The sequence below is a fragment of the Ranitomeya variabilis genome, chromosome 5 (assembly GCF_051348905.1).
Source record: "Ranitomeya variabilis isolate aRanVar5 chromosome 5, aRanVar5.hap1, whole genome shotgun sequence".
In the NCBI taxonomy this organism is placed as follows: Eukaryota; Metazoa; Chordata; class Amphibia; order Anura; family Dendrobatidae; genus Ranitomeya; species Ranitomeya variabilis.
In genome coordinates, this window is record NC_135236.1 from 176,402,932 (window position 1) to 176,421,326 (window position 18,395).

General features: G+C 39.1%; 1 protein-coding gene across 3 annotated transcripts in view; it reads right to left on the minus strand.

Annotated features, from left to right (window-relative positions):
• FURIN (furin, paired basic amino acid cleaving enzyme) overlaps positions 1-18,395 on the minus strand; it is a 297,012-nt gene that overhangs the window by 43,033 nt on the left and 235,584 nt on the right. For all 3 annotated transcript variants that reach the window (XM_077263564.1, XM_077263562.1, XM_077263563.1), the window contains 8 exons: positions 17,901-17,989; positions 16,507-16,679; positions 15,560-15,772; positions 12,157-12,257; positions 11,166-11,269; positions 9,690-9,807; positions 4,564-4,743; positions 3,967-4,091 (listed from right to left, as the gene is read on the minus strand). In XM_077263564.1, the coding sequence (XP_077119679.1) occupies positions 3,967-4,091; positions 4,564-4,743; positions 9,690-9,807; positions 11,166-11,269; positions 12,157-12,257; positions 15,560-15,772; positions 16,507-16,679; positions 17,901-17,989 (1,103 nt within the window). The remainder of the gene's footprint in view (positions 1-3,966; positions 4,092-4,563; positions 4,744-9,689; positions 9,808-11,165; positions 11,270-12,156; positions 12,258-15,559; positions 15,773-16,506; positions 16,680-17,900; positions 17,990-18,395) is intronic.

An 18,395-nucleotide genomic window follows, 5' to 3' on the forward strand; every position in this document is an offset into this window, starting at 1 on the left:
GCCTTAAAGAGGTAATCTCAAGATGTCTCTTGAGCAGCTCAGAGCTCTGCAGTCTCCATACTTCCTGGTGGCTTGGGGGCTCTTTTTTTGAATGACCGTCCTGATTCAAGCGCTTTGTCCTGCTACAACACATTAACGATTTGTCAGCATGTGCTCTTTGTTATCTCTATGTGAAAATATAGTGAGAATGATGTTAACTGTGTGTTTGAACAAGCAAAAGGCTCAGGAAGGTAAGAGCCATGATTAGGGGACCTGCTCTGGAAGCTGCTGATGGTGGAGGCCTGGTGACTTTACAGAACTGACAATAGCTCATAAGCGGAGAGAGCAGGAGGGAGGTGAGCAGCTAACTTCTGTATTGAAATAAATGGTCTAGGGTAAGCCAACCAGGATAGTGGGTGGTAACATCTTCCCTTCAATACTGGCCAGGCTCTGGTGGTTGAGCTCCTTGTAAACAAGCTGTACACTATTTAAGATAAAAACTCTCACAGCAGGAGAATGAAAGCAGATGGAAAAAGCAAGTCAATTGCAAACATGCTTATTTTCATGAGGTCTAGTTAAAGGAATTTAACACCACGAAAATACCCCTTTAATGAAGAGGAGCAGAGAACTAGTCAAACAGCAAAATCTGAGGAAAATAAACAGAAAGTAAACATCTTTTATATGTACTGACATAACTAATATTAATAAACTGCCATTTACTTTAGTAATAATTCGTATAGCATAATTTTGGAGCACCAGTTATTTACAGAACCAAAAAAAAAAAAAGACAGTGGTCTGTAGTAGAGACAAGTGAAAGTTTGTGAGATGTACGGTCAGGGTTCCTACAAGTTTACAAATGGTGGAACAATCAGGGAAAGAAAGGTCCCATTTAATGCAACCCTGGATTATTAAAATTATTTATATAGCATCATTAATTCCATGGTACTGTACATAAGAACGGGGTTAAGTACAGAGTTATAGATATCACTTACAGTAAACAAATTTACGATGACAGACTGGTACAGAGGGGAGAGGACCCTGTCCTTGCGGACTTACATTCTACGGGAATATAATCCTATTACTCCATTGCCCTCTTGATCTGACATTTTTACTATTCATTTACATGTAGGAATGCAGAATGAACCTGGATGAATATATTTTAGGTAGAGATCTTCTTTCAATAACTGTTAATCTGCAAGTGACATCTGGAAAGAATCAGGTTTGAACCATAAGCCTCAATTTTTTAAAATATTTCTTGAAAATTGATAAGCCGTGCATCAATAGCTAAGATCTGCAGCTTGTATAACTCCACTCTATGCAAATGGCTAAAGCTGACAGTATCTCTGTTGCGTGCATGTAATCACCACTGGAAAGCGCTGACAACCTGCCATGTACTTACCAAAGGGATGTCATTGGTTTGGAAACATTTGCTTTATGTTTTTAGGCAGGAGGCACTGCGCTAGAATCTAGAACTGAAACACTAATATTAGGAATTTTTCAAGTTCAGAAAAAATATTCAAGGAAATTTGTTCCATGTGTGCTGGAAAGATTTCATCTTTCTCTGATAAAACAAAGGAGTTGAAAAGCATTAACCTTGCATTTCAGAGTACAAGTTCAAAGGGCTCTTACTTAAGCCTAAAATGACTTGGGATATGGGAAATGAACAAGTCTCCTGATGTTATCTTGCATCTCTACTTTTAGGCACGTGTTGAAAGTTCCAGAAGCAACCAGTAAACCTGCTCTACTGGGCTTATACGAGAATTTAATAAAACACTATAAACTGGGGATCATAGTGGCATTTTATTCCTTTTTTCTGTAGTCGGGTAAGCTGCCACAAGTGGAATTATTATTAGTTTTGACCAGTCAACAATGTAAATGGTTTATTTCTGGGGACTAAAACAAGACCATTCAACTGTGTGAAGGTGACTATAACCAATCATCAGGGCTTATAATCACTGAAGCCTATTAAATCTATATACAGGGTGGACCATTTATATGGATACAACAGAAAAGCAGGTGTGTCCAGCGAGTGGTGAAGGTAAAAAATAATTTAATGAAAATAAATTAAAAATCTCTCTTTCTCTCTCTATATATATATCTATCTATATATATCTATATCTATATATAGTATCCAGCACTCAGTACACACTGGCTATAGAACCTAATGACGATCTACAAGTTTCGACCTGGTGGTCTTGGTCATGATCATGGCATATTATGGGTGTCAGGTCCGAGCATTCCTACATGAACAGTTTGCTGGAAAGTGGAATGGTCGTTGTGGGCCAGCTGAATGACCACCAAGGTCTCCCGATCTGACCCCCTTAGATTTTATCTTTGGGGTCATCTGAAGGCAATGGTCTATGCTATGAAGATACGAGATGTGCAGCATCTGAAACAGATACTGGGAGCCTGTGCTAGCATTTCTTCTGCGGTGTTTTTAACAGTCTGTCAAGAGTTGGAGAAGGGGGTTGCATCGACAATCCAACACAATGGGCAGCACTTTGAACACATTTTATAAGTGGTCATAAACTTGTAAATAACTCACGAAAGAATAAAGTTACGTTCAAACCAAGCACACCATTGTTTTTATTGTGAAATTCTCAATAAGTTAGATGTGTCACATGACCCTCTTCCCATTGGAAAAAATAAAGTTGGATCCAAAATGGCCCCTTCCCATATACTAATGTGCCACAAACAGGAAGTTGATATCACAAACCATTCCCATTTTATTTAGGTGTATCCATATAAATGGCCCACCCTGTAGTACACAGAATTATACCTGGACACAGAATTTTTTTGTTGCTTACTTGCTTCCAAAATGCAAAGCTAACCACTTTTCTAAATTGTCTTCATTTAAAAAGTGTTAAACATCCGTAGCAACAGTAATGGTTGAAGTATTTTATCGACCTGATCTCTTTGCAAAAATGTTACTACTCCATCAGAACTTCTGCTTGGTTCTGAAGGCTCTCTGTTCTGTGTTAGCGATAGCTGTAAGGAGGAGGGATGTGCCCAGATTTTCAGAGAACGGATGGGGGAAGAAAGTATCTCTGGGATCACATAGAAAACACTACAAAAACTACAGACAAGGAGGGACGCATATGAAAAGGAGATAAGTTTTGCTCTGATATTTGAGCTAATGAAGACAGCAGCAATCTTGATAGAAAAAGACCCCACATTCAACCAATATTAATGGAAGACTCACTCCCACAAGAGAAAAACTGTGGATCAAACTGTTTATCACCAGGTCTGAAAATGAATGAAAGAAGGGAAAGTACACAAACTTAAAAGGGGTTATCTGGGACTTTGGATATTTTTTTCTGATGGGACTAAAAACGTACATTCATGTAGGTGCTAACTACTTGCATTTTCTATCCAGCGATGATTTCTGATGCATCAGAGTGGTCACGGACTGCTCCTAACAGTGATTATCATGCTTTCCATGAAATCAGGTCGACAGCAGTATCTTCTCTTCCACGCTGCTCTGTTGATGGGGGGGGGGGGGGGGTCTCTGCAGATGTCATGCTGATTGACCGCCAGCTCTCCACTGCCTCAATGCGGGGAGCAGGTTGTGACTTATCATGATGTCGGCAGTGGCACCTGTCGACAGAGTAGAGGAAAGGAAGAGAAGGTGCTGCTCTGTTGACGTGAGGTGAAATGACGCAGGAGAGTCACCGCCTGAGCTGGCAGATCTCATCAGCGAGGACAACAGGCAGGTAGTTAACTATCCGTAAGTTCTTAGCCCCATAAAAAAAACTAACCAAAGGCCTGAATAATGAAATTGCATTAAAGGGGTTAACTAAAAGTAACAGCGAAAATATTAACATCTTTATTTCCTTGTCAAAGCTGTTCATAAGCCCTTAACAAAAGAGTAAACTACAGCAGTTTGGGTAGAATGTCACTATAAAATCTGAACTTCCTCTATATTTGCCTCAGAGAATTATTATTTAATGTTCAATAAAAACTTTGAATTGATTTATCTTAACTTACCATAGTTATTGTTGCCACTTGAGTTTTCAATCTCCAGTACCCACTCTCCTGCGGGGTCTTCATCCCAAGAATGTGTGCTCATAAACGCCCAGTCATTAAAACCATCAGCAGAGTAATCATGAGGCCTGAAGAAATATTGGGAAAGATCAAGAAATCAATGTTTTTAGCACACAAAACAAACCCAAACTGATTATATCATTCTCGTAGAACAACCATGATGTTACTGAAAGCCTCTAGTAAGACTCAACCTGAAAACCATTGGACAGCACTTCTACGAAGTCTCAGTGAGGGTTTCGTAAAGCAGAATCCATACTATCACATAGGGAATATTTGCAATAAAACCTTTGAACATGAAGTATTCTGCTTGGTAACACTGGGCATTCTGAGCTATAATACAATATTACCATCACTGCAGTAACTGACAGAGCGAAGCTGACAACCTAAGAGTGAGAATTGTAAACTGATCATTTAGGGAGTATCATGTTCTGACAGTTCGGTTTGAAAGAAATATTCCGTTTTTCAATATGTGAAAAAAAAAAAAAAGAAAACGGCTAGATAACGGCTAACTGAAACATCTCGCATTGGCAATGTGGTTACCTAGGTGCTAGAAGACAAGAGCGCGTGCCCATAGGACTAGTCAGATAAATGGCGAGGTCTCCTCTGCGATTGTAGGACAAGGTTAGCCGGGCTTGAATATGCTCCAAAGTGCTGATGTAATTGGACATCCCGTTGCAGGGCTCCACTTTTCGCCTGACTTCCAATCGCTTCCCTATGTCCCTAGGAATCAGAACAGCATTTGTTTATGCCAATTAGTGATCTGGTTTGCAAAATGAAAAAGAATGTGAGTTATTTAGGTCACTTGTCATCACACAGTTGCTCATTAACAATGGATCTTGAAAGCATTCCAATATTGCTTTCTAAAACAATAGGAAATAAATAAAATGTTCGGCTGAATGAAGAGCAAACAATTATATTGGGTGTAGATACAATTACATGTCAGAGGGTCATCCTCCATTCTGGATACCAATCCATCTCTAAACAAAGAGTCAAACCAAGACGCAGGATATACAATGGAGCATAGAAAGACGGTGCATTGTCGATTTGCCAATGTAGGTGCTGCAAGTGCCAATACTGGGCATACTGTGCCAGAATGCTGTCGGGGCAGAGACCGCAGAAGAGAATACATGCCAAAGAACCAGGTGTTCCTAACACATCTCTCTGTTCATTGTATTACATAATGGTACAACATGCACCCTTTACACTTCTGGAAAAATACAGGAACTATACACAAATCTCAAAAATAATTTATTCTTGGGTATTATTCAAAAATAAATGTGTAAAGATACCAGCTATCAGGAAACAATGGTAACATTTGTGGCCCTAGAGGGCACAAAGCTGTTGCGGTTATCTCCAAGAACAGATGGGTGAAATTAAACAAAAACTCTGAAAGGTCTTTGGAATCCGTCAGCTTAACCCCAACCAGCCGTAGAGCAGGAGATGGAGCGGCAGCTGGTTTCCCCTGCAGGGCTTCATTCAGGCTCAGTTGCACACTAGTCTCATTGAGCCTCTGGCTTTGACCCAGTCAGGTGTGAATAGTTTGTGTGTCTAAATCCTCCAAAGAGCCAAATACAGGTAATACATAGTCTGTTCCCAGTACTGACTGAGCATTTATATCTTCGTGAGGAGCAACGTTACCCGTAACAGCAGGAGCTGTATCCATTTACATGTGTTCTTCGCAGAAACTACAAAATGATATATATTCTCCTTTCTGGGAAATGTCAGAGAATGAAAAGTCTTGTTAACTTGTTGAACTCCTTGCAGCCCAGAATAGGTACATGTGAACTTCATTATTCAAAAAGGTTAGATCTTCCCAGTATAGCTATCTAAGCCATGATAGTATTATAAAGTAGTAGAAACTATTCAATGCTTTAGAAATCTAAATAGAAATCTAAAAGGTTAAAAAAAAAAAAAAAAAAAAAAAAAAAAAAAAAGATTCCAGGACCTGACTTCTGTCAAGTAACTGCAGGATACAGGTTTCTAATCTCGTAAACTAACAGAAAATGTCATTCCGATCAGTCCGACGGTTTTCTATCTAGAGTATGATTTAGTGGTAGTACTGGCAATAGCCTGCCTTTAATTCCAAGCTACGTTCCAGTCAAGTACTTGGGAGCAATGGTACAACTTGCAGGTCATTTATTTTAATTGATGTCTTGCAGATTACTCCTAATTGGCGCGACAATCAGAGAGCAGAGATGAATACTTGCAATCAGACGGCCGGCGGTGACACGTCCACCCTGCCCCCATACATAGCTCTATCAGTGTCTGCAGTAATTAAGGTATAGTCTGCAGCGCAGCATGCGGAAAATGACTCAGACACCATTAAAAGGAAATTGTGCTGACCCCATAAAACGGGCCAGTGTACATGAACAAGACTACAGTGCAATCTGGATCACGGTTGTACAGGCCCACACCAAATGTGCTGGGACTCCGAGGAACAGAAGACAACAAATGCAGCTCATAAATGCTAGCGCTTGTAATCTGTGGCTCAAAACTAAATCTAGTTTTACACATTGGACAATTTATCTTTTGACACAGGTCAAATTAACACAGCTATATTTAAAAGTAGACTATGGTGCAACAATCTGAAAATTAGCATTGAGACATTTGGAAAATTTTAAAGAATCAAAACTTTTTTTTCTTTTTTTAGGGATTGGGGGATGTAGGAGCGGATTCTTACAACATTAAAAAAAGAAAAAAAAGTAGGTGGTGACCCAAGCAGGTCAATAATCCAGGTTTCATTTTTTGACCCTATAGAATCGAGTAGTGGGCCAGTAAGTAGTTTCCAAGGAACACTTAATTACCATGAAACCCTGGATGAACACCGAATTCCACTGGTGGCCATAACTGAAAAAACTTTTGAAAAAGTGCATCTTTGACATCTGAGATACCGTAACTCCAGTTTTTCTAAAATACCATAAACTGATATATCACTGGAAATATAACTGTCGAATGTAATGCAAGAAATTTTGTTCAATCACCCAAATTGTATCTACACATACAGCTAAATAATGAGTGAAAAAACTCAATCAGATATGATCCAGCTTTTCAATACTGGAATATGACCTGTGAGCAAAGCTGCTGACAAGGATTGGTAAAGCCAAAAAAAAGGTAGGAAAAGATGCACAAAGGAAATAAAGGTCTGTCTAGGTAACAGAAGTCTATCAGTCTTTAGAAAATTGACTCTCTAAAAGTGCACAAAATCCTTTTTTTTTTTTTTTATTACCGATACAAAGATTGAAAACTTTAGAGAGGGCTAAAACCTATGTGAACTGGACCGAGGAAAATGGGACAGAACCACTTGGAGTGAGGAGACCAGAATCTCCTTATTTGGAAGTGATGGAATAAAATATGGAAGAAGATTAATTGGAAAAGATATGTATCTGGATTGTATCCCATGTACCATTAAGCACCCAGTTATTGGTATAATTTGGGAATCTGTAACAAAAGAATGTATGTGATTCCTGGGACTGTGAATGAAAACAAAACAAAAAAAAAAGTTGCCAAGACAAATGAAATACTTGAAGCCAAATGGAAGCCTCCTGAACATGATCTTTCCAAGATACTGAGACTTTTATATATAAATGCGATTCAGATCCAGGTCATGTTGCTGCCTTGTGCAAAAACTGACTCAAAGATAATCCTAACACACTGCTAGTACAGTCAAGAGATAGCGATGATTTTAATCGCCAAACATCTACCAATTCAATTAACCAGGAGTGCGAGATTTTTTGTTTTCCCCCTCTTGTTCTTTCAAGTAGCAGAACTTTTTTATTTTTACATCAACATAACTGTATGACGTCTTGTTTTTTGAGGTACAAGTTGTAACTTTGAATAATCTACTCTATAATACATTGAAAAAGAAAAACTTCTAAGTGGGATGAAATTGTGAAAAAAAAAAAAATTCTACAATTGCTTACCGTTTTGTTTTTATGGTGTACATTGTGCTATAAAACTGGCCTCACAGTAGGATTTTCCAGGTCAGTACCATTACAGCAATATTAAATACATTTTTTAAATATTTCAGTGGTTAAACAAACATGTCCTACCATTTTTTTTTTAAAAAATAATATTTGGTTTTTGTTGCCATTTTCTGTAAACTAACTTTATTTTTCCATTAATGAAGCTGTATTTTTCTTTATCGCCGACCTGTAGGATTTTATGGTTATCATTTTCGGGTACACAAGATGTTTTATGCACTTTTTATTGCATTTTTGGGGACAAGCATGATGAGCACAAACAGAAATCCAGGAGTATCAATTTTTATTTTCCATTTAACGTATGGTATAAATTATTTTAGATATTTTTCTTACAGTTTTATATAATTTTATAACATCACACATGTTTCCTTCCTTTCTGGATTTGCTCAGCTCTTCTCAGTGCCTCTATATTATCGGTACAGCCCAGCAAACCATCTTGGGAGCTTCCATGTTCCTCAACAATGTCTCTAAAGTCCAGTTAAGCAAGAGTCATAGATTCCATGCAGTGGCAATGTGTCTCGCTCCTTAGGAGTGTGTGTTCCAGTATGGTGGCCACTTAGTGTAGACGCTTTGTAACTACAACGCTGTCTAAATGGTCTTCCTTTTGCTCCCCTTCACTGTAATTTCCCATTAGCTCTCAGTTCTAAGACTTCACATCATCTCTAGGCCTTAGTCAGTGTTTCTTCTTTCCATTCTTATTCAATGTTCTGCTTGTAGCCCGGCCTCCCACTGTCTTTGTTCCTCTGGGAATATTACTATCTGTCTCTCAGGTCTCCCTCTTGCCACATGAACACCCATTAAATGCAGTTCTACCAACCCTCAGACCGGAGGTCTGCTACAGCTGCAAGTTCGGCCCCATCTCTCCCACTACCAGGAAGTTGTCCTCTTCCCACATAGTCCCTCCCATTTTGGACAAGTCGCAACTGTTAACTCTTTTGTTTCTATGTGGATGTAAATTTCTAAACGGACAAAATCACATTCAAACCCTGTGTAAGGCACCATGCTGCAATGCATGTCTTCAAGGGGATTGCGGGCAACACCTCCACTTTCTTACATCTACCCAATATGAAGTAGGCTCAGATCTTGTGCCCAATGTATACATTTTGCACGCAACCTGTGATGAAAACGCAAGTCAAAGATCTTTGAGGGTTAACCAAGCTTGTTAAAAAGCTTGTTAGAAACAAACAAACAAAAAACAATAAAGGTTTCCCAGCCAAGTGCTTATTGACCTGATCAGAAGTTTTGAATATTGTTCCTGGTGTTTCACTTATCTAAAATTGCTGTTCTACTAACATTTTTCTGAAAATTTGGTGAATTCCATTTAAAGATGTTTTTTTGTAATAAAATACCATAGAATAATACAACTAGTGTTATGTACTTTTTCACAATTTTGGCCACCAATGCAAGTCTCTGTTCCTTAGAATCCACTTTGTGAGGGCTTTTCCTTTTTCCAGGTATTCTCGATTATTTAAGGGGTGTTGTAAGTGTAGGGGTTCTCCAGGATGAGCATTATTCTTAGCTTGGTCTACGTAACGAATAACAAAATCTCCCGATTCATCTAAAACATTTGAACAAGTGGCAAAAGCAGGAAACATTTCAGATCTGTAAAACGGTCATGGTAAACCAACCATTTCTTCTGTATGTCCAGTTGTCTTTGAAGAAAGGAGAGAAATATGCATTACTTACTTAGATTCGGTCAGAATGTTAATGACACATTTTCTTTGGGGTCCCACAGTGGTCCAGTTTTTAGCCAGAGCTACCATTGCACCAGCATCCAGAAGTCCATAGCCGTAAGAATGGCTGACTGTAATACACAAACACATCACATCTTATAAAAGCAGAAATGATAAAGAGGAAGACAAAAAAACAACAACTGAGTGTTGGTGAAATGCCCAGCATTGTGTAATAGCATGTTACAGAACTCGTACTAACAGGTATAGTGTCCTAAGGTGACCGCTGATGTACATAGCTCAGGTTAATAGGTCCAAGCTGCGTGCCTTTAACCTCTTAGTCAATTTTTTTTTGGCCTCTTCTCTTTTCAGCAGCCATAACTTAATTTTTCCTAAGTCGTGGCTGTATGAGGCTTTGTTTATGTGGAACAAATATAAATATTTCTTAGCGCTGTTTTTGGGGTAAAAATTAATTATGTGTCATACCAGAGGAAAATCTAGAAACCAAAAGTAATTTTTTATTTAGTTTTTCTCATATATTTTATGGCTCATTTCACACCTGGCAAAGGAGAAAATCGAAATGCTGTTTAAGCACCTGGTGTCCTGTGACATAGGCTAACTGATGCACGTTCGAAGCAAAAGCTAGTATGTCTGGTCTGATCCCACAGAGAAGCTACTGCACAACAAATTGCTGAGAAAGGGAATGATCAGTGTCAGGACACAGAGGCCCTGGTTCACCAAGTAGGTGTTATTCTCGCATGTCTTGATGAGGTGGTGTGCTGGAGGCAGAGGTGCCCGATTCATTAAGAGTTTTAATGAAGCAGGTGCATCTTAAAAGTAGTTTGCGCCACATGAGATAGACAACCAGGTGGTGACTCACCCCAGCCCCGCTCATTTTTGTGGAGCTGTCCAAAGCAGGCATGCTAAATTTTTGCACAATCTTGCATTTTGCTACTTTTCAAAGTGTTTTACACCAGTTTTATGGCATAAATACATTGATTAATCAGCACCACAGTGTTAGGCTGGTTGTTTTACTGTTATGATTAGCCTCAAATCATCAGCCTAATACAGTGTAGGGCCCTGCATGTTCTGCCACCTTTCTATAATAGCTGGTATTACCTTTCTCAGGAATTTGCGCTATTGTAGTTTTTCTGTTGGATCAAACCAGACAGGCTAGGTGGGATCAGACCAGACCAGGAAACCACCATGAGAGCTGCAGTTTTCAGTTTTGGAAATGTTATGGCCCTATCGTCTACTTTTTACAATTTTTCCCCTGTCAAAGTTGCTCAGGTCCATACACTTGCTCATTTTTACTTCTTCTAACACGCTATTTCAAGAGCGGTCTGGAAGTTAGAATGCACAGCCATCAAAACCGTCAGATGACAGGTTGTGTACCCAGACGCCCTGAGGTACTACATCATTGTTGAGTTGCAATATCTAGAATACACAGCTTTGAATAAGGCCTGACCAAGGCTGAGGTTTCTTCTATCACCTTTTCGACCAACTCCATTTGTGATCCAATCGTTTGTGTTTAGATGTGACGGGTTTGAGGTCCGGACCACTAGATGCTGCATATCCCTCCATGTGAGATTGTTACTAGGGAAAAAATTGACAAGTATTATGAAGACCAACAATACAATCCTGCTGAATCATCAAACTAGTCTAATCTTTACACCGTCAAATATCTCCATACTTTATAAGTGATTGCAATCATTATGTTGTTATAGAAACAGTCACTGTCCATCTATAATAAGCTGCTCTTATCAGACACATTCATAATGGTCCAGGTCACTGACCGACATTAAAATATTTAACCTTCTATTTGCGAAACAACTTCAAAACACATTTTAAAAATTCGCTGTAAAAGCGGAACTGAAAACGAAATGATGGGATCATTACCGTGTGGAGAAAACTGAAATGAGCAACCACAAATTAACACCCATTAAGCCTTCCTAAGTACCGTACGTCAATATTATTACAGAGGAGAGAAACGCGGAAAGAAGTCTATATTATCTGGCGGAAGGATGAGGTGGAATACATCCATTTTAGCATCATAAAGTCAATATAAGAAGAACATCTCTGTACAATTGGAAGGATGGTATAAAGGAAGCTCATCCATACACAAATAAGTTTCCATTGTGTAAGGAGAGATTGTATGTTCCTAGTTTTGCATATGAAAATTACTCTGACAGCTGGATATTGTTCTGTATCACACTTGCATTGTTGTATTATATTTCTCTGACCATAATTAATCCACAAAAACCTTTTGTGTCCTCAAACATTACGGCCTGTCTTTCTGCTCCTTTTTGTACCCTTTTTCTGGTTTATATTTAGAATTATCTGGTAACTCAGAAGGCTTTACTGTTAAAAATAACCATTAGGTTTGTGAAGTTATGTATAGAAACCCCAAAAAGTAAAGATTCAGCCACAAGGTGACACCGATGCTGCAGTCTCCACAAAACGGTCCCAGACCAGATACGTACTTTGCTTCCAGAGCAAGAGCGATGATTCCTGCCGCCAGGGGTGCGGATGCCGATGTTCCAGTATGAGTGTCTGTACATTTCTGTCTCAAATCAGTTGTTACCTGAGGGGATGAAAAAGCCAAATCAGAAAACATCAGCAGCACAACCAACATAGCTGCCAGCCTACTAGCAAAATTGCCATCTCCAGTAGGCACTTGTTATTTGCCAGCAAGTGCTCTCGCTAAACGCAAGGCTGGGCACACACCATGGGGTTGTCTCTAGGATTTAGGAATTTCTCTTTATCCATCTTGATCTCTAAAGTCAAGCAAGGGCTAGCAATCTTTCAGCCCTGGTACGTCTCGCAATGTATGCCAGTGGCGGCAGCAGCTTATCAACAGCAGAGCATTACAGTTTTTTAAAATGGTTATTTTTTACATACGGTAAATCTTAAGTTTTGTTTTACTACCACATGAAGTTACTACTTGTCAAAATAAGTAATTTCTAAGCATTGCGGAGTACCTACAGCAAGACCACCGAATCAGACAGAAATGAGACATTACACTTTCCAAGACCAAGTAATCCTGGTGTATTAAATAGAGTCTTGTTCAAAGTGTTACTTGGTGTCCAGTTAGACATGCAGCTTTTAATTGCAACGAGCCATTCCAGCAAGTTATAGCAGTCAAGTGATCCCAAATACATTTTATCAAAATTATCTTCCTCTTTCAATCCTAATCTGTCACAATCTGATCAGAAGCCCAGTAGCAATTAGCAGATTGCCATGAATTGAAATAAATCCATTTACATGCAGTCACCGCACTTTCCGCTCTTTCCAAGCATCAAAAAGCAAAAAAAAAAAAAAAAAAGTTTTCACCATTTAATTTTGGATGAGGGGTTGGAAGGGTTGTTTATATGGGGATCATTGGAAATGAAAAATGACTTATATTTTTCATCAAGTCCTTACAATCACAGAAACACCAAACTGCGGTAGTATAGTGTTTTCGGCTTTTTCTTTTTTGCAGTGGTGAAAAATAAAATTGGAAGTATGGTATATTAAAATGGATAAGTTTGGTTTATGTCACTACTTTGTTTTTTGTGCATTTAAATTTCTTATTTTCGCTTTACAGCACTTACCATATAGTTAACTTAATTTTTATAGATTGGTTTTTATGGATGCAGCAATACCCCCAATTTTTTTTTGCTTTTTTTTCATGGGTGGTGAGGGAAAAAGATAATACGGATTCTTGTATTCTTTTTTTTTACTTGTTTTTTTTCTGCCCACTTAGGGGACTTGAATCTGTAATTGTCTGATTGTTTATTTTATAAAAATTGATGAAGTTTTCCATTATGCACTGGAGCGATAAAAAAATAAAAGATTGTTTTGGACAGGGTACAAAGCCTTTGCATATAAAAGTGCCTATAAAGCAGAGAAGGGGTAATAGATTACAATCAAAATAATCAGCATAGTCTCTAAGGGCAGATCGACAAGCAGTAATATAAAAAAAAATGACAAAAAAAAAAAAAGATTGTCACCAATGAACCAATGTGGACACAACTTCCTCTCGTTTGTTCTCAAAACCAGTTTTCACCATCAAACACGTTAAAAAATTAAACTGACCACCCCCTTCGCTTTTCCTGAAATGTCATGGAATGGGGCCAGAGAAAACAAACACTCTTTGTTCAGGCTTTATGTTGTAACATTAAAAAAGCAATGTAAGCCACAAGGCAAACAGAAAAGAACACCCTTGGTACAGAGCAGGCAGAGGTGGATACGGTCCAGCACTCTCCAGCCTGCTTTATGTATGATACATAAGTAGGTGCAAGTTTCTTATTAGAACAGAAGTCTAAAAATTACCGTAGTTACCAGTCTAATCACTGTGCTGAAAGCTAATGGGAGACCATAGAACAGGCGCTGGTCCTATGAAGATGTGTAAGAAAATGTATTAATATAGGAAGTTGCACTTCGTAGACAAAACTAAAAAAAAAAACGTAACTGGTCTCTGGCAATACCTGATTGCAAATTGGTCTCCCTACTGACATCCCCCAACAATCAGCTGTCACTTATGGAGAAGCCGAGTAAGTAGTAGGTGCTCAATATCTCTGCAGTGACACCAGAGGGAAAATTACGCACAGCATTACATAGTGGTCAATGGTTTTACTGTATAACACAGGACAGGTTCTTGGAAACCATTTTCCACACTGCTCAGAAGACCCTTTATGCTAAATTGGTTCCCTAATAAGACATTCACACTTTCATTTGAACATCCAGTATGTGCTTTTTTTATTCCTCCTGATGAAGGAACGAAACGCGCGTTGGGGCGCTTAGGAAAACCACGCTGTGAAGGTCACCCTGCTATGTAAGTGTCTTGTATTGCGGTTACGTTATCCCATGGTCACAAAGGTGTCTATGATACTAGGGCGCCACCTGGGGTTCTTACTATGAAATAGCACTAAGCACTTTTTCTCATATCAATGGTAGATCAAAAGCAGCATTGATGTATTTTCCTATACTTATCAAGTAGTGACATATACCAACATACCTTCTGGTATTTGAGATTTACAAGAATTATAATTGTGGCTACAGGTGTTTGTAGTTTTGTTTAATAAAGATTATCTTTTAACATAGCACAGTATACTGGTTGTTCTTTTGTAGTTATCATATCGTGGTCAGTTATATGTGCCGTAACAATATTAGGGGATTTTGTGATGTGCTTTTTTTATTTTAGGCCCAAACAAACTGATCCATTGCAAAACTGATACAAAAGGATGCAAAGGAGCCCCATTGATTTTTTATGGGGTCCGTCTGGGTTTATGTGATAATTTTTAGACTTGAAGAAAATGTTCTGCATGCTGAACTTTTTCTTCTGTTCTATAACTATCTGGAGCCCAGACAAACCAATGTGGACCCTCGGCTTCAGTTCCTATCCGTTATTCCATAAAGCGGTTTTGACCATTAATGCTGCTTGTCTGGTTTTATAAATAGAGCAAACAAAGTGTGACTGGACACAGGTGTGAATAAAGCCGAATAGTACATATGAAAAAGATTTTCTAAAGTGGGCATACCCTTTAAATAAACTCAATATCATATTGAAGGAATAAGGATAAGGATCTATGATCAGTCATCATTTTTTTTAATGATCTGACACTCAAAAAGCAATGGAAAGAGGATAGAGAACTAAACCTAAAATTAAACACTAGGATCTAATGTTGATGAACGGTAGGAATTTACTTTATAAATGATTTGGAATATTCACAGTTCGTTATGCAAAGTCGACTTAATGAAAATGAGGTCAGTGCTGCAGATCGATTAATACCAGAGACCTGAACGAATGGACGGTTTGTGTTTGTCATGATGGATAAATCAAAGGAGAAGAAGGGGGAATGGTTTACGTCATTGCACAGTGTAGTGAGAGATGGCAATACTCACAATCTGCTTCTCATTCTGGTTGCCACTGCTGTATGTGGTTGCCAGTGTAGAGGAGCAAGCCTCGCTGTACCAGGGTACGTTGCCCAGCTGGGTGGTGCTGCTGATGGACAATGTATAGATGCTGTTTGTGTAGCCATCACAATTGCAGCTGTCGTGTTCTCTCCCACCATTCCCAGAAGCCCATACATATATAGAGCCCAAACCATTACGACCCTGCAAAGAAAGAGACAAAGTTGGCATTCCAAGTGGCTTCAGAGTAATGGTTACCACTTTTCAGCAGCTAATGACTCTGTGGTCATCCAATTATCATCACAGGCAAGAGAACAATTAGTGAGGCTTGCTTCACATATGCACCAGCATTTCTGGTTTTCTGTTCTGTTATAGGAACCAGAGTGGTGCTAGATCCATTACATAACATATACCAATCACACCCGATGGATCCAAATGAATATAATGGAGTCTGTCGGGTGCAATTCATAGCATCAGAAAAAAATAAAAACACCACACAGATGAGAAGCTAGCTGAGCACCTTTACTATAGGGTTGGAACCAGGTAACACAGGATCACATCATTGCCCCAAAAATTGTAACTGTTCTCCTTCTGTGTCTCCTTTTCTTACACGTCACAATGCACACTCATTACTCAATTCAGGTCATGTTCAGATCAGGTCTGTAATCTACACTTAGCTTGTACGCTGGTAAAAGCTAACAGTGTGCACACCAAGCATATCTATGGGCTTCATTCACCCAACAGAGGCCAAAAGAGTTGAAAGGGGACCCTTAACCTCCGTCAAGCAGGTATGTGTGATTAATCCGGGAATAAAAGAAAAAAGGGCATGGCATACATAGACGACAATTCTGGAGATCTGTATACGGGTCACTTTGTCACTGACAGTGGGATAAGTCTCAGCCCTAGAACAGCAGAAAAAAAGTTAACACATACTGTACCTGGTTGACACCTCTGAAGAAGGCTTCTTCCGCAAGATGGGCAGGGCCATCCACAGTCTTCCCATCGTCTTCTGGTCCCCAGCTGGCACTGTAGATGTGAATGTGGTTGGGGTTTAGCCCTAAAGACCTTGCCTCTACTGCGTCAGTCACTTCACCATCCAACATCCGAACTCCTGCCAAAGAAAGCTAGTCATTAGGTAGGATTGTTAGCCACTATCGTCACATCTGCTCGTCCTGTGGTGTTCAATATACATTCCCAGGAAAATCCAGATGCCGGGGGCCAATAGTTTCTCATATAAAAAGGTGTGTGCACATGTTAAGTATTTGCTGAATACTTTTCTGCTCAAAAAACATCAGTCTCATGGCAGGTAAAACACTGAAAAAACGCTGAAAGAATTGACAGATCGGAAACCGCTTCAAATCTGCAAGTAAAAAATAAGCCGCGTGTGCATGAGACTTCAGGAAGATTCATTTAGCTGGGACAGTAAAAATGTGACATGTAGACATTGCTTTCTACACTGAATGTTCTTTTAAGGCTAACATAAGAGATGCCAGCACACAGTACATGCCAGTCTGCAGGGCCTTCTGCACGTCCAATAAACAGACTTGTGCCGCTCTCCTTTTCTGCTTAATGGACAAGGAGGATGGAGATTAGTGTTCTTAGTCTCTAACTGCAGATAGATGAACGGGGAGCGCTCCTGCCTTAGCAAGTGCCATCTGGGGCATGTACAGTGTAAGCACAGGAGATGGCATAAAAGTATGATGTATGCGAGATCAAGCTTTTGTACGCTTGCACGTGAGAGTAATTGGAGGGAGCTACACACAGACATGATCACTTATCTATTCACTCCAAAAGTGGACAGAAGTTAACGGGACCCTCATGCGGAGGTTTATTAAGGCGGCCCATTCCGCAGATTTATCATAAGTCATCCCATATGCAGTCCTCCTTCTGGTTCAGCCAGGGTGATCTTACCGCTGCATCAGCACACGCCTGATGAAGGGCTCATACTTTTTAGGATTATTGTCTCCCCCCCCCCTTTCCTGATATTTGGTTTGTCTTTGTGCTGGAACATTTTTTTTCAATAAATCTCATCGTTTATTATGGGTGTGCAATACTTTTTCCTTGCAGCTTTTTCTTCCTTCTCACAATCTTTATACATTGCACAGAATATGATGATAATGTGTGCAAAACGGTAAAGCGCTGTGGAATATGTTGGCGCTATATAAATAAAAAGATTATTATTATTATATTGGTGCTGTAATGGAAAATGAATAACAGCAATGAAAGCGGATTCTGTAAGAATGTTTTCATTTGTACCCATACGTCTAAAAATTATCAGCAGCCAGTTATTTAGAACAAATTTTCCTTTATCATCTATACGGGCGTACATTACCTCCAATATTGGCATTATAAGCTATTCCAACACCACATATGCCATTATTTGCCACTGCGGCCACTTCTCCAGCACAGCGCGTTCCATGCCTAGAAAGAAAAAAAAAAAGAAAAAATACATGCGGATAATTTTAATACATTTCTATTTGTAGTACTCAGACACATTTACTAAAAGCTAAAACTGAAATGGTTAATTCCTTGCAAAGTAAAAACTGAAATGGTTAATTCCTTGCAAAGTATTACTTTACAGAACTTTTCCATTTGAGCATAATCTCTTAAATAGGACGAGGCAAGGGATATTATTATAAGACATTATTATTATTAGACATTATTATCTACACAAATGCAAACTCCTCCCGTTCAAAATGCAGACACAGGACACTTATATACGGAGGTCATTTTTTTTCTTCTAGGCGTATGTTCTAAGGTTGCAGCCCGTAAAATAGTCTGTATGTTCCAGGAACGGATGCGCTCTACAGCTACCTGTGTTTAGCCA